At 33.0% G+C, this 25464-nt stretch overlaps 1 protein-coding gene across 1 annotated transcript; it reads left to right on the top strand.

Annotated features, from left to right (window-relative positions):
- Window positions 1-20797: 20797 nt before the first annotated feature.
- Window positions 20798-25087, top strand: LOC127074501 (wall-associated receptor kinase-like 14). Its single transcript, XM_051015835.1, has 4 exons — window positions 20798-21004; window positions 21246-22011; window positions 23403-23477; window positions 23617-25087. The coding sequence occupies exons 2-4, from the start codon at window positions 21249-21251 to the stop codon at window positions 24876-24878; spliced, it is 2100 nt and encodes a 699-aa protein (XP_050871792.1). The 5' UTR covers window positions 20798-21004; window positions 21246-21248; the 3' UTR covers window positions 24879-25087.
- Window positions 25088-25464: the final 377 nt, after the last annotated feature.

Genomic DNA, 25464 nt, shown 5'->3' on the forward strand with positions numbered 1-25464 from the left:
TTTACATATTATTTATCGTAAATAGATTAAAAAAAAGAACTAAGATACATATCCAGACAAACTTTCAAAGACTATTGATGTTGATCTTAGCATTTGTCTTTATTTACATCAAACATTGGAACATTCTAGCTACGCTTTTTTATTTACCTCAATATTATTATTCATTGATGATGCTCATGATTTGATTACATTATTTATTTGTCATTATCAAAATCTATTAAACCTATTAAACATATAGAGCCATATGGTACTCTTATAGCGAAATATGTTGGTCTAATCCAAAAATAAAAATAATTAGAAGAAAATCTTTGACATAGGTTGATTACAAACTATCAAAAATTATTTTTTATTGATGGTCATGTCAAACTTTACTTTAATATCCTGAACACTTTTACCTAAACGGATAATTTTTAAAATATATTGAATTTTAGGGGATATTAATAAAACTCCTAAAATCAAAATTTAAGATCATAAGGCCATTCAAATAAGTCACCTCTCATTAAACCGAAACTTAATCTTGTAACACCTAAACTTTATTTAAGAATATTAAATAATACTTTAAAGCACTCATTAGTATTTGGAAAATGTTATCGTCATTTTTATAAGATTTTTATTTAAACTTTTAAGTTAATTAACTAATAAATTTTTCAACAAACTCACACCTAAGTAAAGGATGAGAATTACTCTCTCTCCGTTCCTACATTAAGTGATCAGTCGACCATTTCACACATATTAAGAAAAATAAATAAATGGAAGAGAGAAAATGATATTTTTACTAAAATATTTTTATATGTTGAAAATGATGAAAGTAATATTAATTATAGGATAAAATTAAAAACAATGCATTGAAAATTAAAATAAATCATTCATTTTAGGATACTCTTTTATTTTAAATCGATCACTCATTGTAGGACGAATGAAGTAAAAAGTAAGGAATTTTGTTTTTATAATTTTAAAGTAAATATTATATTTTTAAAAGAAATTAATGCAATAGACTTTTTATCAAAATTTTTATTTATGAATGAGGTATTAGGTATAAGGACACAAGTAGTATTTTATATTGTGTGACCTAAGAGCAAGACACAAGCAATGGTGGTAGTTGCTATCCACACAAGGCACGTATCCCACTCCATTGATCATCTTGTGTTACGTCATAATTTATTTTTATTATTGGGTAACCATCACTATCATCATGTTTTCACCACTTTGTTAAAGTAATTTGGTGGCCTTTTTCTTTGTACAATCCATTTTTCCTGTTAATTCCTAGTTGACTTTTATTATCGACAAATTAGGTGTTTAGATATACTTACTTAGAAACACAATATTTGTTATAAATAGAAATGTTAATTTAACTAAATTTAATAATAGAAAAGTTGAATAAATATTATGAATTTTAAGTTATTATAATTTTTTTTTTGAGATTTCTGTAAAATTTATATAAAACAATTATATGTCCATTTTATAAAGATAAGAAATGACTTCACTTGATTAATATTATTAAAGTTATTATTATTATTTTTTTAAATAAAATTTAATTTTAAAAATATTTATACCATGACTTATTTTTATTTTATTTTATTCTGTTGACTATAAAAATTATCGACTTTAATCAATAAACTCGTTGATCAATCTAAAATTTAAAATTTAGTAAGATGTTTTTAGATTCCATTGATACTTTAAAACTCAACTTTTAAAAATTATTTTGCTAGCAAGGTTGTGTTATAAGAACTTTAAGAAATGAAATATCTAACGAAAAGTAAATGAATCTACTAGCAATTAAACTAAGATTTATTAAAAGTGGATATTGAATAATAAAAAAAGTCTATTATGTTAAAATTTAATTTGGAAATGCACATCCGGGTGTAAAAGGTAAGTCTGAAGATGTATCTTCGTAAACATTATTTATTATCAAATTAGTGGGTGATCTAGAGATACATTTTTGGACACATTTGTTTCATATTCTCGTGTCAGACATTCCTTCTTCCTCCTTCTTTATTTTCTAAAAAAACTTCTCATCCTTTCACGCTTTTGAGTTCCCACATATATTCAAACTTCTCTCCCTAACAAACTTTTTAGCATCTCATACATTCAAGCTTCTACTTCTTATCAATTTTATTTGGTTAGTTTTTCAAAATTCTATCTCTTTATATGTTTTGATTTGTAGTTAGTTGTTTAAGCTACATTAGTTGTTTTAGGTACATTAGATAGTTGTGTAAACGCAAATTGGTAGCCTACAAGAACATGCATTGATATATTTTTAGAGGGTTAGGGAAGTAATGGTGTTTCTGCCATGGGTGAGAATTAAAGGCTTGTCCGAAGATGCATCTTCGGTTTTCTCAGTTCTACTTTCGGAGATGCATCTTCGGATTTGTCCGTGTGTCCCAAACCGCATTGGTACGACGTGAGAGGGCCGCGATAAAGACCACGAGGCTACGAGTCGATGATAACTCGTTTGATGGTTTGTAGCGCCGAGGTTCCCAACCATCTAATTATGCTTCTCATAGCTTCCTCTCTTAGGCATTTATTTCACTGGGCCACGAGAGCCCAAATGATGCAGAAAACTTGAAGCCGTTGTTGATGCCCCTTAAGAAAGTTATCCAGAAGGTCCGTTGGACGCCTCCTTACTTCATCTCTATGTAAATCATGTTGCTAGGCACGTATAGGAAGGAGAGGTATATTTATTTTCTTTTGCAATACATATGTTTTTAACAAATTAAATCGATATTGATGGTGATATTTTCTTTTTACATAAGCATATGTGTTTGAAATTGGTTAACCACAAGAGGAAGATATCGGAGTTGAGCCAGCCCATTGCTAATTGGTTTCAGGATGTTATATGATATTTTGGTCTTGCTGGTTTATGTCTTGTTGTGTACATGACCATAAACTACAACATGCAGGCGGCTTTTGCGGAGAGGTGACATTTAAAGATGTAATATTTCCACCTTCTTATAGGCGAGATGACCATCACCTTAGATGACGTCTCATGCCCCATGCATATTCCCATAAGGGAAAAATTACTAGGCCACATAAAGCTCGGTCGAGAGGAAGTTGTTGAGATGACGGTCACCCATTTGGGGGATGACCCAACTAAGGCCTCAAAAGAGGAAGCTGACACAAGAGGTGCTCATGCAAGATTTATTTTTTAGAAAATATTTATAAAGACCATTTGCAGTGGTTTGCCTATGCCGAGGGTGATGATATATAGGTTGACTACCATTGGACTTGCACATTGTATCTGAACCATTTTCAGGGATGAATCATCTCCCAGTTCCCTCGCATCATCGGGTGGAAAGCTATGTCTACCTACACTGAGGATTGGCCACATGATTCCGCATTTGTTCTGTTCAAGGAGAATAATATGGTGGAGCCATTCAGAGTGTATACAGAATGTTAAGTACTAAACAACGTTGCCTTTTGTCTATACGAGGGTCACTTCCAGATGCGTCAATTGGACGCCATTTTCTTATACTTCGGATGGCTGGCATGTGCGTAATCTCTTATGTATCCTTATCTACCTGAGCGAGTGATGCAACAGTTTGGAAATTTGTAGATTATTCTGAGACCCCCTATGAGTCTGCTCCTCCCACCATCCGTCATAGAGATCTCGATGATGTGTTTGACGATTTCAAGAGTCATATGGTACTAGAGGAGTATTGCATGGTACTAGTTCTTATAAATTAGTCCTATAAAGACGGCTACATGACATGGTTCTATAGGTTTTCACACCTTATCATGACCCAGATGCTCCTGAAGATCACCTATGCCAACTAATCAAAAGGTACTTGAGGTTAGGGATGACCACACCGAGGACATGTCGGCGGTCTGCCGATGTGTTATCGAGATGGATAGAGCATGCATAGAGGTGGGACTCTTTGAGAATGGAAGTCTCCAGTTAACCCTCGTGGAGAACATGCTTGTCGAGCTACAGAATGTCGTGCAGTACAGGCGGATAAGAAGGCAGTGGGTTAGACATATCCAATAACTTATGTTTGTATACATTATTGTTTTGTATATTCAGACAAATGTTATGTATGGTCTTGACATTTTGGATTTACTTTAATTAATGTATGAATTTTTACTCTCATTCCAATTTAATATAACTTGAGTTTACTTTATTATAACCTGGCCTACAAAAATCACAATGTTGGGACAATGGTGTTGTTCAGAAATGATTCAAGGGGGTTTCCGGAGATGCATCTCCGAAACATTCTCCCTTCAATTAACACGTTTCAAATACATTTTAAATGATTTCAGGAAACATTTTAGAGACGCATCTCCATATACATCCAGATAATATACGAAGATGCATCCCTGGATCATATTTTGTTTTAACACGGGGTAGTTCTTAGGAAAAACAAAATATGGTGTGATTTTGGGTGCGCCCAGAGATGCATCTCCGGACGCATGAAGGGTATTTTCGAGTTCTAAAAGGTGTGGGATGCACACATAAGGGTGTAATGCCCGTTTCCTATAATTTTGTCTTACAAGAGCAAATTCCAAGTGACTTATATAGTCACTAGGTATGTAACAAATTAACCAACTAACAAACTAAAACCCCATTAATTAACTAACTATCCTAAACAAGAGCTACAAGTAGTTAAGTTTATAATACCCCACATAATCTTTAGGGTAAATAATATGAACACCAAGCTTAGAGAGATTGAGGTTGAATGGCTTTAGGTCAAGGGGCTTAGTGAATATGTTAGCTACTTGTTAGAATGATGGAACAAGTAATATATGAAATAGGACAAGCTGCATCTTTTCTCGGGCAAGGCTCAAAATTAGGATCTAAGAAATCAGGTTTCGGGACTGCTCCATTGATGAAACAGAGTTTACTCTTTTATATGTAGGCACGATGCATAAAATTTCTCCAGTTGTTATAATTGTTGTCGTTGAGTGGTGGCACAACAAGGATGGAGCTAGATTTTTCACAGGGATGAAGATAAAAGGGGTTTCTAGGGCTTAAGTTTGGATTTTTGGGTGCGGATGCGGTTGTTTGATCGTTAAAAATGGTGGTGTTGGACGATTCTTTGTTGTTTTGGTCGCATGATTCAAAATCCCTATTGGAAGGCATGATGAAGAGATGAAGAAAGGATGCAAGAAAAACCCTATATGTGATTTGAAGAATATTAACAAGGGAGGAAGAAATAGTCCAGTGCTTATTCATTGATACCATATTAAAAGTGGATATTGAATGAAAAGGCTCATTGGGATGAGACGAATTAATTGATCATTAGAATTGTGTCTTACAAGAGAAAAGGTCAAGTGATTTATATAGTCATTTGGGTTGTAACAAGTTAACCAACTAACAAACTAAAGCCCCATTAAATAACTCATTATCCTAAACAAAAGCTACATGTAGTTAAGTTTGTAATACCCTGTCACCAAGCTTATAGACATTGAGGTTGAATGGATTCATGTCAAGAGGCTTAGTGAATATGTCAGCTACTTGTTGGAATGATGAAATAGGTAGCAGATGAAATATGCCAAGTTGCATATTTTCTCTGACAAGATGGAAGTCCAAATCTATATGTTTTGTACTATGGAATGAGATATTTCTTGCAATGTGTCAGACAAATGAATTATCATAATACATAAGAGATGTGTAGTGAAAGGAATATGCATTTCTTGTAGAATATTTGTGAGCCATTGAAGTTCGCATACAGTTGAGGCCATAACTCGACATTTAACTTCAGTGGAGCTACGAGAAACAATAGGTTGTTTCTTCGACTTCCATGAAATCAAAGAGCTGCCTAAGTAGGCGCAATGTACACTTATGGACTTTCTTATCTTCGAGCATGTGGCCCAGTCAAAATCTGAGAATGCCTTCTATAACACCCTAATCCTGACACCCTTGATTTATGAAAATAAAACATTTAATTTCATACAACATCGTGTTACACATTCACGACATGCATTTTACTCTAATTATCACACATATTAAATAGCATTAGAACATCAAAACTCCAAATAAACATTTATTATGTCTCAACATAAGTACTTGATAAAATAATTCAAGCATCTCAAGAAACACATCATGTAACAAAGTAATGCGTCTCAGTGTTACAAATTAGAGTTAAACGAGAACTAAATGACTATAAAAAACAGTAAATAAATGAAGATGCCTCAACGCCATCCTCCAACTCAAACACCAACTACTCCTCTACCTAATTATTTATACCCCCTAAAGAGTATATAACACCAAATACAATCAAACATGAGTTATCATACGCTCAAAATATGTTAATGGTGCAAAAGATAGCAAGGGTAGCATCATACATAACAATCATCGATGTATAAATTAATCACAACAATAGTTTACTCATATCTCACCCAAGCAGAATCATATAATCACCAATTCATGAATATCATTCACACAACAATAATAATAACTCAATCACAAAACATGTATGTATGCAACGTATCAACTCCTCGACTCTATATGCATGTGGTACCAATTCAGACATCAAAGATATTTTACTGATTTAGTCCACTCACCAATGGTCCCTCTTTTGACCATACACATCACTGATCCCCCCTTATGAATCAACGACATGTCACTAGTACCCACTTCTAAACCAACGATACAACACTAGACCAAAGTCCATACACCATGATGCATGACAATACAACAACATACTAATGTAATAAATATTCACTGATTCCCCTTTGAACCACATACTCGCCAACTAGGTCACCATCTCAACAAAAATAATCATGCTTTATAATTACGACTTATCAATGCATAATCATGCAAGTATTTAACAACATATGCTTATTCATTCTCAAGTATTTACACAACTCATAAAACATGTCAATTTTTATTCACCAACTCATAAATCAATATCAAACAGTGTCAAACAGTGTTAATCAATATCTAACAATACTAAACATTCGTCAAAATAGAAATCTGTCAAAAAATCAATTCAAAAACAGCCAACTTTGCATTGTCATCCTCGTTAAGCACAACCATCGCTCGCTAAGTGCGAATTCAATGGGCAAAATCTTCCTACACTAAGCGCAGATTCACTGGATCCTTGCTAAGCACGGAAGCTCAGGACAACAAAACTAGAAATTGTGAATTCCATCATTTAGGCCCTTCCAAAGCTCCAATTTCAACCCTAGATCATCCAAATTGCACAAAATCAACATATATAATTTATACTATTATTATTACATCAATTACTCGTAGGTTAACCACTAAATTTATCAATCTATCACAATTTCATCAACATGTTCATCATATCAAAAACATATTAACATGAACAATAACATCCAAACTTATACATTCAAATTATGCATGAATTTGCAGTATGATTTAGAGCACAAACTTCACATAGATTGCAACAAATAATCCAGGTTTCACATAAACCTTTTCCAAAACACATAAAGATCAACAATGGTGAAAACATAGGAAAAAAATAGAGGTTGAGGAACAATCTCTACCCTTCATGCAATTTTCATCCATATATATATATATAAAAGAAAAAAATACTAATAAATTTTGTCATATTTTTTGATATAAGTGTAAATAAAAGGTCATGGGTGTAAGTAAATACTATTTTGATATTATTTTATAGAATTTATCAATTATATTAAATATTTATTTTTAATTTAAGTTTATGATTTAATATATTATATGATAGAATTAAAATTTATGTTTAATTTTTTAAATATAACAAAAATTATGCAAATAATCAAACGTGTAATACAAACAAATTAAAATACGAAAAAACAATATATCATTCCAAATATTATGACGTGGAGGAAGAAAAGGATGTTAATAAACTTGTTGGTCAATCCTGCATTTAAAGGAATAATACAATCCAAATACTAAAAATGATAAACTCTTTTATTTAATCATTTTTTTCTTTCCATTTTTATTATATTTTAGAAACAAATCCGCATAACACATTGGTGCTCTTACGGACACACGGGTATCCAAATCAGAATTCATGCGAACACACGAATTATTATAATTTTTGTACAATTAAAAAATAAATATATAATTTAAATAATATATAAATTCAAACACGGACAAAATATGTTTATTTATGTTACTAATATTTTTTTTTACAATTAAAATAAGATTTACAAATACTATGTTATTACTTCATATTTATAAAACTAAATAATTGCATAAATATTTTTATAAATAATGTCAAAACAAAATTAATATTTATATACGAGAAAATATACAGTTGATCTAAATATTTGTACATATGAAAAAATTATATTTATGCTCCAAATTAAATAAAAAAATGTTCTTTTTTTAAAAATAATAAACTTTCTTGATTAAATAATTTTATTTTTCTGCTTTTTACATTCTTATTACATTTTAAAAACAAATACACATAACACATCGGTCTCTCTGCGAACACACGAGTATATAGACCAGAATTTGTGCGAATGCACAAATTATTATATTTTTTTACAATTAAAGAAAATAAAAATACATATATTTAAAATAATGTATGAATCCGAACACGGGAAAACTGCGTTATCTTTAAATTATTTATGTTACTAATATTTTTATTTTAAAAGTCAATATTTTTTAAGAGAATATAAAAAAAATTGAACTATATATTATTGATGTAATCATTTCACTAATATATATATCATTAGAGATTAAAGGTAGTACATTGTCGGTGTAAACTATTTTTACACTCATCATCCAATAGAATTATAACATTATGTGATTTCATATCAGTATTTTAAAGTTAAACGTGTGATTTGGCGGGATACACGTCTCTCATTGATTGACACCGTCAATGTATATTCTTTTTTCTCATATTATTAATGACAAATGTTATTTTTAAATTAATGAGTGAATCTTAACATATATTTTTTTTGTTGTAAATTTGAAGAAATTTTCTTTTGATCCAAATATTTTTATAAATAATGTCAAAACAAAAATAATATTACATAAAAATATATACTTCATCAAAATATTTATATATATATATAAAAACTATATTTATGATCCATATTTAAATAAAAATATATCTTTTTTTAAAAAATAATAAATTCTTTTGATAAACTAATTAATAAAAACATAAAAATATATAGGTCCTTCGAATATAAACTCTTTTAAACTTAATACTATATATGGAACTATATAATATTTATATTTGAACGGTCTATTTATCATGTCTGTTCCCTTTTTTCTATTATGGCAGGTGCAGTGTTTTTTTTACTCATTCCAAACTGTAAATTAATCTTGGAACATATCCATCATGTGGATTAAAGAGTATGTACAATATAATTTTTTTTCAACTTTTAAATTAAAATATTGATAATATTATTAAGATAACGATGACTTGTGCCCTTTCGACCTCTTTCGACACAAGTTAAGAAATAAATATAGTAAATAATTTTGAAAATTATGTATAGAATTTGATATAAATTTATAATTAATTATATTATTGTTTTTCCAATAAAAAGTTTTTATTTGAATTTTTTTAACCTGTGCCTCAAGGACACAAGTTAGCATTATCCTACTATTAATCAATAATAATAGTATTAATTATTAATTAATTAATAATTAATAATTAATAATTAATAAGAGAGTACATAATATTTTGGATACTCTTTTCTTTTATTATTTATTATTGAGGGAGTTGTTGAAAGGTTCCCGCAAGTGCTCTCACAATTTATATAATACTTTTTTTATTAAGATTATTATATTTGACTAATAAAATAATTGTTATATTTATTAAACATAAATATTGTTGATTCGTATATTATAATCTCGTTGGTTTAATTATATAAATTTTCTGTATTAATTACATAATTAATTTGTTGACAATTATAATTATTTATATTAATAACAATTATATTTTATCGATATATTATTATTGATATAAATTCTAAATAAATAAAATATATTAGTAATTATGATTTGTATTATAGTGATAATAATTATATCCTATCGATGTAGTATTATTAGCGTAATTTTGTTATGATACAAAACATTGTTGGTATTTTATGCTTATTTTATTATGTTTAAAAATCCTATAGATATTAAAATTTTGGTAATATAAGTTTCTGTTTATTATTGTATTTATAATGTAAGATCATAATGAATTAGAGTTTTATAAGGAAAAGTTTGGTTGGTATACGCGGAATCATTTTTTCTATATTATACAATTGTTCACTTAATAGTTCCTTATTCCTTCATGACACCCTCTTTTACTAACTCTGTCAAAACTCTGAGTGAAACCAATTATGAGGATCGGAAAGAGTCTCTCGACCTATATTTGGTCATAGCCAACCTTGACTTGGCTCTGAGAACTGAAAAGCCCAACGCTATTACTGGCGCGTCTATTGAAGCTCAAAGGACTCTTTATGAAAAATGGGAACACTTTATGCCTTAAGGTGATATCATACACTATGGAAAAATCCATTAGACAAAGCATACCTGAAAGTGAGAGTGCTAAAGATTATCTGAAGTCTATTGGTGAGAAACTCACTCGTTTTGGTAAGGCTAAGAAGTGTGAATATCCCTCTCTGTTTGACAAAACCAAGTATGATGGTGTTAGTGGTGTGTGTGAGCATATTATGAAATTCGCTATTATAATTTGGAGGGTTCTTGGGTCTTTGCCTCCTCAATTTGGTGTTATGAGGACCTCCTATAATATCCAGAAAGTTGAATGGTTTGTGGATGAGATGATGGCCATGGTAACTCAAGAGGAAGATTCTATGAAAAAAGACAAAAGCTCAAAGTGTTCAGTTTGTTGCTTCTACTTCAGGAACAAAGGATTTCAAGAAAAATTTCCACAAGGGAAAACATGATTTTGATGATAAGAAAGGAAAAGTGACAACACAATATTTGGAGCCAAAGGAGAAGTCTTTTAAGAGGAAATTCTTTAAAGGGGAGTGCAAGTACTGCAAGAAGTATAGACATAAGGCAAATGATTGTTTTATCTCGAAAAAGAAAATCGAAAAGCAAGGTAGACTCCTAGCTCTAGCTTGTTTTGATTTAAATATAATAGATGTTCCTTCCAATACTTAGTGGTCGGACTTAGGTGCCACTATTGATGTCATGAATTCTTTGCAAGTATTCAAAATTATGAGGAAACCAAGTGATGCTAAGGCAAAGGTCATTGTGGGAGGCGAAGCTAGAGCAATGGTGACGGGGATAAGAGTTGTTTCCTTGTTTTTACCTTCCGAACACATTTTGATTTTAAAAGATGCATTTTATCTACCTTCAATGAGAAGGAATTTTATTTCTATTTCAGCTTTGGATAAATGTGGTTACTCTTTTATTTTTGGTAATGGAAAACTTGATGTTTGTTTTAATTCCACTATTGTTGGTTCCGGAAATTTGCGTGATGATTTGTATATGTTGAATATGAAAGATATGTCTGTTAATTCTGTTGTTGGGACTCAGCGTAATATGAAGGATGAGATTTCTTAGATGTTATGGAATAGGTGTTTATGGCACATTTCTAGACCTCGTATTGAAATACTAATTAAGGAGGGTATTCATCCTAATCTTGACTTCTCTGATTTTGAAACTTACGTTGATTGTCTCAAAGGTAAGTTCACTGCCAAAACCAGGAATACAAAAGCGAATAACTGTGAAGATGTGTCATAATTGATTCACACAAACATGTGTGGACCTATTACACCTAACACTTGGGTAGATATAAGTACTTTATCACCTTCATAGATGACTTCTCTAGATTTGGTTGGATAGAACTTCTCCAAGACAAGTCTAGTTCCTTGGACGCCTTTAAATCTTTTAAAGTTGCCACTGAATTGAAAACAAAAAGAAGGTTAGATGTGTGAGGTCTGATAGAGGAAGAAAATAGTATGGTGGATATGACGAGACTAGAAGAAATCCAAGACCGTTTGCTAGATTTCTATATGAATGTGGTATTGAGGCTCAATACACTATGCCAGGTACTCCTCAGTAAGTTGCAGAGAGACGTAATCGTACACTTATGGACATGGTAAGGTGCATGATGAGTCATTCTTTAAGATTAGGAAAAATACCCTCCTTAATTAGTATTTAAATACGAGGCCTAGAAATGTGCCTTAAACATTTATACCATAACATAGAAGAACTCTCATCCTTCCTATTACACTTAGTCCCAACAACAGAATTAACATACATCTCTTTCACATTCAACATATACAAACCATAACAAATAGATGAGCATGGACAAATTGATACCCTATAGCCTATTGGTGTTGTTGAACCAAGTAACATTGTTGAAGTTGTTCAATTAAGACGATCTCAGAGAGCTCGAAAGCCTATAATATCAAATGACTTTGTTGTGTATCTCCAAGAGCATGTGTTTGATATTCATGATGACGATGGTCCTACCAATTTTAATGAAACAATTTCTTGTTCTCATGCTTCTGATTAGCTGAATACCATGCATGATGAATTAAATTCTATGTCTCACAATGGTGTTTGGGATCTCATAGAGTTTCCAGTTGGTTGTAAGGCCATTGGATGCAAATGGGTTTTCAAAATTAAACATAATCTTGATGGTAAAATTGATAGATACAAAGCCAGACTAGTGGCAAAGGGCTTTAGTAAAAGAGAAGGGATTGCTTACAAATAGACTTTCTTATCTGTCTCTACCAAAGATGCCTTTCGAGTTTACATGATTCAGCCTAAAGGTTTTATTGAATTAGGAAAAGAGAAGTTAGTTTGCAAACTGAAGAAATCCATATATGGATCAAAGCAAGCATTTAGACAATGGTATTTAAAGTTTGATCAAGTTGTCACTTCTTTTGGTTTAATGAAAATGCTTAAGATTAATGCATTTATTTAAAGATCAGTGGGAAAGATTTCATAATCTTAGTGCTATATGTCGATGATATCCTTCTTTCTAGGACTAGTGTTAATCTTTTGAATGAGGCAAGATCGATGTTAAGTAACCACTTTGATACGAAGGACCTAGTTGATGCTTCTGTTGTTTTAGGCATCCAAATTTTTTGTGATAGGTCACGTGGTGTTCTTGGTTTGTCTAAAAAAGGATACATTAAAAGGATTCTCAAGCGATTTAATACAGAGTCTTGCTTCCCATGCGATGTGCCTATCCAAGAGGGTGATAAGCTCTCTAAATCTGAATGTCCTCAAAATGATAAAGAAACTGCTGAAATAGAAAGAGTCCCATATACTTTCGCTGTTGGCAGTTTAATGTATGCTCAGGTTTGTACTCGTCCTGATATTGCCTATGCAGTTAATGTTTTAGGGAGATACTTGAGTAATCCAGGTTTGGGTCATTGGAAAGTCGTTAAAAAGGTCATGCAATATTTGGAACTTTAGGTCACTGGTTATTCTGATTCTGATTTTGACCTATAAGAAGTCTGATAAACTTATTGGAAAGCAGTTAAAAAGGTCATGCAATCTTATAGGATTACATGTTGACCTATAAGAAGTCTAATCAACTTCAGGTCATTGGTTATTCTGATTCTGATTTTGCAGGCTGCCATGACGACTGAAAGTTTACTTCTGGCTTAGTTTTTATGATGGGAGGAGGATCTATTTCGTGAAAGATTGTTAAACATACTCTTACGACTACCTCAGCCATGGAGGCAGAATATGTAGCTTGCTATGAAGCTACTTGTCAAGCTATGTGGCTGAAGAACTTAATCTCTCGCTTCAAAGTTGTTGAGAGCATATCTAGGCCACTTATGATATATTGCGACAATTCTGCTGATGTACAATTCTTTCAGAACACTAAGAGCTATTCTCGCTCAAAGCATTTTGATATTAAGTATCTATTTGTCAGAGAGAAAATTCTTGAATTTTAGACTCGAATTAAACATCTAGCCACCAAGAACACGTTGACAGATCCATTGACCAAAGGCTTAACTATTAGTGTTTTTCAAAGGCATGCAACCAACATGGGTGTAGTTAAGTCATTTGATATTCTAGATTAGTGGAAGTCTGATTATTGTATTTAATTGTTTAATGAGATATGCATAAGATGATGTCAATTTAATAGTCATATCTCTTATAGTATTTCAGATGCTTGGACCATTATTAGATTACATATTTCTTCATTATATTATGTTAATACATATCCATTATTGATATGTGAAATAAGAGTATTTGACATGTGTGGTTTGTTTCCATATCGGATATAATTAATGCATTGTTAAATTTTGTGTTTTCTATTGTTTTGATGATAAATGATTGAAATTTTTGTTTATATAATTGTTGTATTTTAATAATTAATTAAAGTCATCCAAGTGGGAGAATATTAAATATATTATGGATTTACTTTAATTAATTATTAAATAAAATATAATTATTATATCAATCATTAATTTAATTAATAAAATGAATATTGCATTAGGCTTAATTGTTGAGTGATCCATGATGGGTTGGGTCATTCTTTTGGATAGCCTGCTGAGAGATCCATTCCTTCATCTAGTGGTTATGTATTCTGGCTATCTCATTAGGTCAGATATCAAGCGTAGTCGTTCCATCAGAAAAAACAGTAGCATTCTCAGTTTACACTCAAGCAAATGGATTCAGCCATGACAACTACATATTTATTGCATTATTCATATTATAATATATCCTACAATCATATCTATGATTCGTTAATTCTCCATAAATATATGCATTTGATCAAGAATAAATTATTTTTATATAATTAAGTAGGTCAATTGGTGTATCATTTTCTACATGTATATTGTATATTTTTTTTAAAGATGGTTAGTTATGTAAATAAATTCAATTCATCAATATAAGAGTTTTTATTATGTTTTAATGAATATTTAAGATTAATACAATATTACTTTAACTTAATTGTGACATATATTTAAAAGTTAAGCTAGACATATGATATTGTAAAATTTTCTATCTTTTAGTAGAAGAAGAAAATATTGTATAGATTCGTTGTAGCACTAACAAAAATATAACTTTAGGACAATAATTAACCATGTCACAAAGCATTAAATTTAGAATATGACAACCACATAGAGTATAAAATAATCTAGGATTAATATCTAAAAATATGTTTTGCTCATAACCTTGTATATTAGACTCATTATCATAACCTTGTCCCATGATATTACTAATATTAACTTTAGGACAACAATTAACCATGTCACAAAACATAAAATTTAGACCATAACTACCACATAGAGTATAAAATAATACATAATTAATATCTAATTTTTGTTTACACACCTTGATATTTTCCTTTCATATTAGACCCATTATCATAACCTTGTCCCATGATATTACTAATTTCATTTATAATAGCATCAAAAAGACATTTTCCAAATGTATCATATACCTTTAAAAATTCTCTCTCTCTCTCTCTCTCTCTATATATATATATATATATATATATATATATATATATATATATATATATATATATATATATATATATATATATATATATATATATATATATATATATATATATTAAGGATTTACTTTAATTAATTATTAAATAAAATATAATTATTATATCAACCATTAATTTAATTAAGTCAACACTCAATTTCTGGTCATACCATGCAGAAGCCTCAACAACTGTATTTTGGGTCGGCCTTACACAACAACGTTGGACGTTGTAGCCTCGCATGTGCACTAGAAGCTAAAATACCACAACCTTGATGGAGAACCAACTATTTTGCGCACTGACTTCGAAGGGGCCAAAATGATACATCATGCATTCCATAGAGACCAAGGAGAAGGCATAACTATGGACATTAACATAGTCTCTCTCACCTATCAGCTTCAAAGCATGAGCCTATGCACACCCAGACGTGGCTAAACAAATAGGAGGGTAGGAAAAGAAATAAGAAGCAGAAAATTCGATCGGTTATGCTTCATTTTTTTCTACGTTCATATATGTGTGCGTGTTTACGTGTGTGCGTGTGTGCACGTGCATGTGTATGTATGTAAGCATGTGTGTGTGCGTGTGTATGTGTGTGTATATGTGTGTTGGTGTGTGGGTGTATGAGTGTGTGTGTGTGTGTATGCGTGCGTGTGCATGTATATGCATGTGTGTGTGTTTGCGTTTGCGAGTGCATGTGCATGTGTGTGTGCGATTGTGTGTGTATGTGTGCGCGTGTGTGAGCATATATGTGTGTGTGTTCATGTACTTGTATATGTGTGTGCGTGTGTGCGTGAGTGTTTGGGTGTGTGTATGCATATGTTGTGTGTCTGTGTGTGTGTGTGTGTTTGTGTGTGTGTGTGTGTATGTGCATGTGTGTGTTTGTGGGTGTACGTGTGCGTGCATGTGCATTTACGTGTGTCTGTGTGTGTGTGTGCATGTATATATGTGTGCGCACATGTGCGTTTGTGTGTATGAGTGTGTGTGTAGGTGGATGGGTGTGTGTGCATGCGCGATCATGTGCCTGAGCATGTGTATGCGGGTGTTTACGTTTGCGAGTGCATATGCATGTGCGCACATGTGTTTGTGTATATGTGTGTGCGCGTGCATCTGTGTGTTTATAGGTATGTGTGCGTGTGTCTGTGTTTATGCATATATGTGAGTGTGCATGTGCGTGTGTATGTGCATGTGTGTCTGTGTTTGCATGTGTGTGTGTGTATGCGTATGCGTGCGTGTGTGTGTGTATGTGTGTGTATGCATATGTGTACGTGTCAGTGTATGTGTGCATGTGTTGTGCATATGCATGTGTCTGTGCGTGTGTGTATGTGTGTGCTTGTGCATGTGTGTGTGTGTGTGCGTGTGCGTGTGTGTGTGCGTGTGCGTGTGCATGTGTGTGTATGTTTGTGTGTGTGTGTGTGCGCGCGCGCGTGTGTGTGTGTGTAATATGCTACATAGCATATACAAACAATTCTTCATTATGAATGAAATTACACAATGTCTGAAACATTTGTTCCTTTGTAATAATATATAGTAATGATGAAACTGGGGTACAACTGACACAATTCAGGCCCGAGATAAAGATTTCAGGGGAGTTGTCGGAGACACTTTTCACATTGACTATAACAATCAATTCCTCTAGGGGGTGCTGTATGAGATGCTTTGTATGTCAGAATATAACAATCAATTTCCCAAGGGTGTTGTCGAAGATGCTTTACATGTCCGATTATAATAATCAATTCCCCCTATTCAAATATTACATACATTTATTCGTAGCTGGAGCACCCCGTCTTCAGATCTAGCCCATCCAAGGGACATGAGAGGTGGAACTCAGAGACGCCCATCTTGATTCGAGTTATACCTCAAGACAGGGATCATGATCATCTACCCTTGGTCAGGGAATGATCTTCTGTGATGCAGAGCGTAAATCAAAGCATAACCGTATATAGATGGTCTCGTCCCATATTATTATAAGCACAACTCAAAGTATAGCCACATCTAGCCGATCTCATGCCATATTATTATAAGTGTGAGTCAAATCATAGCTGCATCTATCAACATCATTCCGTACAATTATAAACATGACCTATCACACAACTATATCAAACTGGAGCAACATCTTACCAACAAAATATGTACATCTTAACATAACATGCTCGTAAATAAAGCAACCAAACATGCCTTCACGAAGTACTTATGATTACTTGCACTTCAAAAAAGGGTGGGATACAAAGGCCTACTCAAGGATAGAGACGACCCTCCCATCTCAGAGTATCTTTCCCGATCGGATCTGCTCCCTCGAAATAACCAATGGACGGAGAAAATACTCTACCAGTTCCAACACATTCCCAAAATACGTTGTAACTGCCCAAGGCTCGAAGAAGTATATTCTTTCAATTTTTTAATCAGAGAAGTATTTTGACTACACAGAAACTCCAACTCCTTATGGACAGAATCAATATCCTTGATCTTCCTATCCATCATCCTCTCTAAATGCATAACCTGACCATCTTACCTCTTTCAAATAAATGGAAGCCTTCTGTGACTCTCTTAAGTACATATCTCTTTGTAGAGTCAAGTTGTTAAAACTCCTCTCTAACTGATGTTTCTCCTCACGCGCCCGTCCAAAGAGCTTCCCAGTGGTCGGACCCGCCTAGAGTTAGAGCAATAGAAGCCTGCTTAGCAGATCGCACTAGGCTATTCAACTCTTCCCCTAAAGCCTACCCAAAAATATTGGCAAAAACGCCCAATTATCATCAAAGGTTTAATCTTGGCGCTCACAAGAAGGGCTTGGACCACTCCTTAGATCTGTTTGCAAACCCGGAAGGGAAAACAAAAGAGAAACATTCCGAGGGGATTCCGGAGGAAGTGACGAATCTACTACAGTGTTGAGTGTATGTATCCCCTGATTCAAAATTCGAAGCTTCACTTCTTCCTTCATCACAATGGGGCAAATAAATATCAAGAGAACTAAGGAATTTTCGAACTTACCAAAGGAAATTCGGTGATCCTCACAAGAGCGCCCCCCATTAATAATGGAACGTCAATTAGATGCTTCAAATGTTTTCTATCGACCTTGGCCGAGGGGACTCTGCCTCCAAGGTAAACCAAGTTGTTAACAAAGCCTACCAATTTTTTATTTTGATATGAGTCCCATTAGAAAATATCTCTCTTTATAAACATATTTGTCATTCTTCATAAGGAAATGTCTCACCGACCAACAATGAGTAAATAATGACATACATTTACCATTTACTCCTGGCTCAGCCCTGCAAATAGTCGCATGAGCCAGAGGATGAAGAGGAGTAACCAGGAAGATCCGATCAATAAAGGGCAAAAACTCAGGAAAGTATGCAAATACCCGTATCATCGACACAAAGGAAACTAATTCCCGTTCTCTTGGTCGAGCTGAGGTACCACGGTGGTAACATAAAAGATGAATAAACAAGGTGATGAAATGTTTCCCATTTAGACATTCACACCAGTATTGGTAAGCCATTACATACACCTAACACGATGGATGGAGTTATGTATGAGCCACTATCAAGTGATTAAAAACGCTAACCTCAAAAGCATTAAAGGGTAAGCGAACACCCAGGGTTGATAAGAGATATTCATAAATAGGGATGATGCAGCTGCCATACTCATTACATATTCTATCACCCTCAGTAGGTGTGGTGGAACCCCAATGCGATGGTTCCCCCACTTCAAGAAAATCTTTATCCTTGGTAAAAACAGGCACGATGAAAGAATCTGTAGAACCTTCCCACAGAGATGTCGAATTCTTCTAGTTCCATTTTACATTCTTTCGTGATTTTTTAGCCTTATTGCATTAACTTTCTCGAATTTAGGAAGACAAAATGTCAAAAGAGAAAAAGATAACCGCTCAAGAAGAAATAGAAAAGAAAGATCCAAATGAAAATGACTATAGTTTTTCCTAGACTTATGTTCTAGAAATATGAAAATAAATGTGTCTTATCAAAGATCGTATCTCTCGCACGTAACACTAATGTGTTTAAATTCTCAAGAATGTTAATAATGACGCCCTTGAATAGATGTTTGATGTTCTAAACAATGAAAGCACGAAGTAAGGGTGATCGGTCGCCAAGGGTGAAATTCTCCAAATCCCTACCTTACTACTCAAGCATGAGGGCTTTAGGGGGGGGACTGTTCAAAGCCGATCATATTCATCTTGGACCAATAACCTTTAGATAGCCTGTTCCAGCTCAAAGCCTCTTGATCGACTACACGATTATGTTTCTAGAACCTTATCCTTACCGTAGGACTATCCTATACTTGGCTATAAGAGACTTACGCCTCATGCACATGAAACGATTCTCCGCATTCCACGTCTGAAAGATATCAAAACCATTATTTCTCTCCCCTATATACAGGGAATGATGCTTAATAGTTTTAAATACAATTCGAATACTCTATACTCTTTCATATACTAACTTGAGTGTCAGGGTGCTAAACTTGCAAGTACACCCCCTTCTCCACTGTATTAGAAGATATACTCCATTGTAGATTCCACATCTCTCTCTATTTTTTGTTCTAGAACAGAACATTATTCAACCACTTTCTTATTAACAATACATCAATATCGCGGTGTGTTACCTTTTTCTACCATATCCCATATATTTATAGATTGAGATATAAAGAAACTAAATTTTTTTCCTTCTAATAATTAAATATTTTGCCATCAAACAAATGAAATTTAATTGAGTATGAAGTACTACTACTCTCTTTAACATTGTTGTTATTTACAACCATATTTTCTAGTTTGTTTAAAGTAAAAGAAGGTTTAAACATAGTTGCTAAAGGTAAAGACATATGGAAGATAAAAGACACAAAATTTATCGCAATTCACTCTACAATCTAGAGTTACATCAAGCTCCCTCACTTGAGAAATTTTCATTATAATCTAAATGATTACAAATTTACTAAGATTATGTTTGAATATTTTAAAACAAACAAAATGGAACGAGATATAATAGAATCGAAGAAAGTGAAGCAAAATAAAGATTTTTTTTAACAAGGTGAAACAAAATAAAGATGATATTCCATTATTTATATATTTTATAATAAAATAGGATAAACTGCATTTCATCGTATTTTACTCCTTTATGTCCTCTTTTAACATTCTATTTTATGTCCTCTTTTAACATTCTATATAATTCCATCGAACATAATTTAAGATATCTCATAGTCTAACCAACTTAAACCTAAATTTCTCAACACAAAAACAAATTAAAATTTAGTTTCTTTGTCTTCTATAAAATAGACTACAATTCAATCTCTTTGTAGAGACTTTTTTATATTCTTTTACACATGAAACAAAACGAGACTAAGTTGCCCGAGGAAGCATAGTTACCCTTAATCTCCAAAGAATAGTGGGATTTTTATTTAGGTGAAAAATAATAAATCAATCAAGTTAAAGTTATGACTTGTGATCATACACAAAATGAAAATAAGAACGCGTACTTTATTATGCTCCACTTGCAGAACAACTAGTTCCACCCAACAATAACACAAGTAGCTTCTCATAAAAAAGAAACTTCAGCTTGTTTCATGACAATAATTAACTCTTCTTTTTACATTACCCAACAATTTCAAGCTCGATCACGCCCATTAACTTCTAACCTTGTTCCTCGCAGAGCCTCGAACTTAAATTAAAGGTATGCATACAACTATAACTGAATTTTTTTATTTATTTTTACTTAGACCAACTAATTCTATTCAGGGTTATAGAATAGTATTTTTTTTTATCAAATTCAGTATTTAGCATTTATTGAATAATATTATCTTAAATTAAATATCCTTTTCCAATTTGTCAATAAAAACAAAAATCAGATCAAATAAAAATATCTCATTTTCCTTTTCTAAACTTTTAACCCCATTTTCAATATTTTTCATCAGAAAATGTTTCATCATCATCATCATCGCCATCATCACAATTCAAAGCTTTCTATTCTCATCATCATCACAATCTTCATAACAGTAATAACTGCTGATCAAAACAACAATCACTGCAACAGAAGATGCGGAGAACAATCCGTGAACTACCCATTCGGATTCTCAGAAGGTTGCAAAATCAAATTAAACTGCAGCAACAACAACAATCAAATCAAAATTGGCGACTTAACTGTTCAAAAACTGAACTCTGATAGCATATTCATATCTCTACCAGCGAAATGCAACCGTAACACCAGTTTCATATACCCGCTTTTCGGCAAAAACTATGCTCCAACATGGAACAACACCTTCCTCGTTCAGAGATGTAGACCAAATCTTAGCGGTTGTGTTATTCCAACTTCGATTTTTGCTGGAACACAAATAGATGTTGAAGGTTGTGGTTCGAGAAGTAAAAGTGATTACATCACTTGCTTCACGCAATCGCAGCGTAAAACATCGCGTGAGGATGTTCTTACGCCTGATGATTGGAATAAAACTGGATGTGAATTGTTGTTCTCGGCTATTGCTGTTGATAACAGCACAGTCGATGATGTTCCGCTTCAGTTTCAGGTGGTAGAGTTAGGGTGGTGGCTTGAAGGTTCTAGTTCATGTTCTGATGATGCTAATTGTACGGTGGTTCATCTTGCCGGAGAAAAACAAGGTTTCCGGTGTCGTTGCCGTGAAGGTTTAGTCGGAGATGGATTTGTAAACGGTACTGGTTGCCGGAGAGGTTAGTCCACTCCTTTTTCTTAAAATACTATCTTATCATTATCATTGCTTAATTACACTTTGATCCTCATTTATGGAATAATAATAATAATAATAATAATAATAATAATAATAATAATAATAATAATAATAATAATAGTAATAATAATAATAGATAATGATGATGATGGCGGCTATAAGCCTATAATGGATGGTAATCAGTAATTGTTGAACAAAGACAAATTGATGTTTGACTTGTGGTTCTTGGCTTGATGATTTATTCTCTGGCCAACCAGGTTGATTAGAATAGTGAAAATATAATACTATAATAACAGTGTGCATATCAGAATTTTAGGATTGAGATTGAGAGAATCTTTTAGAGATAATTATGTTCTTTATGAAAGTCAATTATGATGAGGTTTTATTGATTATTTCAAAATAGGTTTCACTATTCTGATGTACTACTGTAGTATCTTGATCTTCTTTTCTCTCTTACTTTGGTAATTGGTTACTGAGAATTTTTTATAGTTAATGACTTAATGGGAGATTAGAATAGTTACCATAATTTTACAGAGAATATAGAAACATAGTTAATGTTCATTGTTTGTTTGGTTGTAAGTTGTAACATTGTTTTGAAATTTGAATGGTAACTTGCAATAAAGAATGCTTCAAAGGTCAACATTTTCTGGTAGCTTATTTGGATTATTTATAGATCAATATTAGGTAATGCACATGCCTAGTTTCCTAGATATTTTTTTCATTCCATTATAACTGGTCAAAGGGGGGAGATTGGTGACAGATAAATTCATCATGTGAGGGATTAGAAAATGAACCTGAATATCTGAATCTGTTATTGACATGTAACTTTGAAGTTCAGGACAATTCCCTACATTCAGAAAAACATGTATTCACGCGTATTGGATGATTTCAGTCATTGAGTTAAGATGAGTTGGTTCAACATTGACCTTTATCGAATCGTCTTATGATTATTTTCACCATTGATTTGAGACTGGATGGCCAAAACCAAATCCGAAAATACGGACTCATGTTTTTCTTCGGACAATAGAAATTGTGTGTGGTATAAGTTCTTGAAAAGCTAAAAATTAAGTAAAAAATTGGTTTGACAGAATCAACAAGGAACATTACTAGATAGACAAGATCCAGCTGCAAGTTAGGCAGTAGATATGGGATCTGAGTTCACTGACTTTGTTGTTCAGATATGAATTATTCAATGATGATATTATTTTTTGTTTTGGTGTGAAGACTAATATTATACAAGGTTTAAAAGAATAATCTGCATTATATTGTAACTGCAACACTAACTCTTTGATTTTTCCTGGGAAAAGTAACTTTTTATGTGCTAAATATTTGCAAATTTTCTAATTATTTTTTATGTTGTTTCATTTTCATCAGCTTCACATTGCAGTCTTTCAACACTTGGGTCTAGCAAATGTGCAAAAGCACTCAGAATTGGTTTACTTCTTGGAGGTACAATCTCACTATTTTCCAATTATTGGACTAATTTCTTTACTATTTTCTTTGTTCATGTCTCTTTTTACGTATCTCCTTTTTTCACTTTTTTTCTTCTTTTTTCAAAAATAAGCCAATGCTACATGATTGTTTGCAGTGATCATAGTCGGAGCCTTAGTGACGGCTGCACTGTCTCTAGTATGCTACTTCACAAATCGCCGATCGACATGGCTAACAAAACAATTGACAGTAAGGCGCCTATTAAGAGAAGCTGCAGGAAACTACATTGTTCCTCTCTACCCTTACAAAGAAGTAGAAAGGGCCACAAATTTTTTCTCTGAGAAACACAGGCTAGGAACTGGTGCTTACGGCACGGTATATGCAGGAAACCTTCACAACAATGAATTGGTTGCTATAAAAAAGATCAGGTATAGAGACACCAACAGTGTTGACCAAGTCATGAATGAAATCAAACTCCTTTCTTCGGTAAGTCACCCGAATTTAGTTCGACTTTTAGGTTGCTGCATAGAAAAAGGAGAACACATACTTGTTTATGAGTATATGCCAAATGGAACACTATCTCAACATTTACAAAGGGAAAGAGGTGGAACGCTTCCTTGGACAATAAGACTCACCATTGCCTCTGAAACTGCTAACGCTGTAGCATTTCTTCATTCTTCAAATCCTCCGATTTATCATAGAGACATAAAATCTAGTAACATACTATTGGACTTCAGTTTTCAATCAAAAGTAGCAGATTTCGGACTTTCTAGGCTTGGCATGACAGAAATATCACATATCTCAACCGCCCCACAAGGGACTCCAGGTTATGTTGATCCACAATACCATCAAAACTTTCATCTTTCTGATAAAAGTGATGTCTATAGTTTCGGTGTTGTCTTGGTAGAGATAATAACAGCGATGAAAGTGGTTGATTTTGGTAGACCTCAAAGTGAGATTAATTTGGCAGCGCTTGCTGTTGAAAAGATTAGGAAAGGCCGTGTCGACGACATCATAGATCCTTTCCTTGATCTTAATAGAGATGCATGGACACTCTATTCTGTTAACAAGGTAGCTGAGCTTGCATTTAGATGCCTTGCTTTTCATAGCGAATCGAGGCCTAATATGATTGAAGTTGCTGAGGAGTTAGATCATATCAGGCGTAGCGGATGGGCGACGATGGAGGAAACTATATGCTTGGGCTCATCGGTTGGATCCGGGTGTTCATCTCCTCGTTATAATGGAAATGAGAATTTAGCCTCAAAGCATGAGATATTGGTTGTTCCACAAAAGAGTAACAGTTTTTTGCATACAATAGAGGAAGTGAAGGATAGTTCCCCTGTATCTGTTCATGGTACTTGGTCAAGTAGACCTAGTTCACCTTCAACAAACAGCTTGTTAGGAAATGTTGTTCAGTGAAATGAACTTATTTTGTGAATCACAAAGACATGGCGTTAGAATTGTATATAAAGTAAACTGTGAATATTTACTATTAGACAAATAAGCTGGAAATAACTAATACCAGAACCTATGTTTATCTTGTTTGTAATTTGGTTATTGAAGGAAGGTTTTTTTGGCGAGTTTACTGCCAAAGTTGTCTTAATAACATAAGTACAATTATATCTTAAGTAAATTCTGCAATTTAAGCTTGTTATGAAAACCTCTACATGTCGTTTCAATAATTGAAAAAGGACAAAAAAATGGCTCTACCAGTTTTTGAGTGATTTTCCTTAGTGCTTCCTTACCCCTAAAAGTGGCCCTAGTAGTTTCCTCAGTCCTTATCATTGTGCCAACTTTTAACAAGAGCACAACTATGGAGGCCAACAAAACATCTAATTTGTCCAGTCGGGATGCTTTTGAACCTGACTTGGTCAACATTGATGCAGGTTGTTTTTCAAATGGTTTCACTAGTTGCGGAAATGGTTTACCGTGACTGTGCAGGTGTAGTGCAACCTGCTACCACCAAACCTGTTCTTAATCTAATGATAACTCGGAAAAAAAGACA

Source organism: Lathyrus oleraceus, chromosome 4 (assembly GCF_024323335.1).
Source record: "Lathyrus oleraceus cultivar Zhongwan6 chromosome 4, CAAS_Psat_ZW6_1.0, whole genome shotgun sequence".
NCBI classification, from domain to species: domain Eukaryota; kingdom Viridiplantae; phylum Streptophyta; class Magnoliopsida; order Fabales; family Fabaceae; genus Lathyrus; species Lathyrus oleraceus.

What these genes read in the sequence shown, in the direction of transcription:
- LOC127074501 (XM_051015835.1), top strand. Translation starts at nt 21,249, where the DNA reads ATGTTTCATCATCATCATCATCGCCATCATCACAATTCAAAGCTTTCT. An exon ending in CGGTACTGGTTGCCGGAGAG is followed by an intron (nt 22,012 to 23,402) that starts GTTAGTCCACTC and finishes CATTTTCATCAG; the next exon opens with CTTCACATTGCAGTCTTTCA. An exon ending in AATTGGTTTACTTCTTGGAG is followed by an intron (nt 23,478 to 23,616) that starts GTACAATCTCAC and finishes GATTGTTTGCAG; the next exon opens with TGATCATAGTCGGAGCCTTA.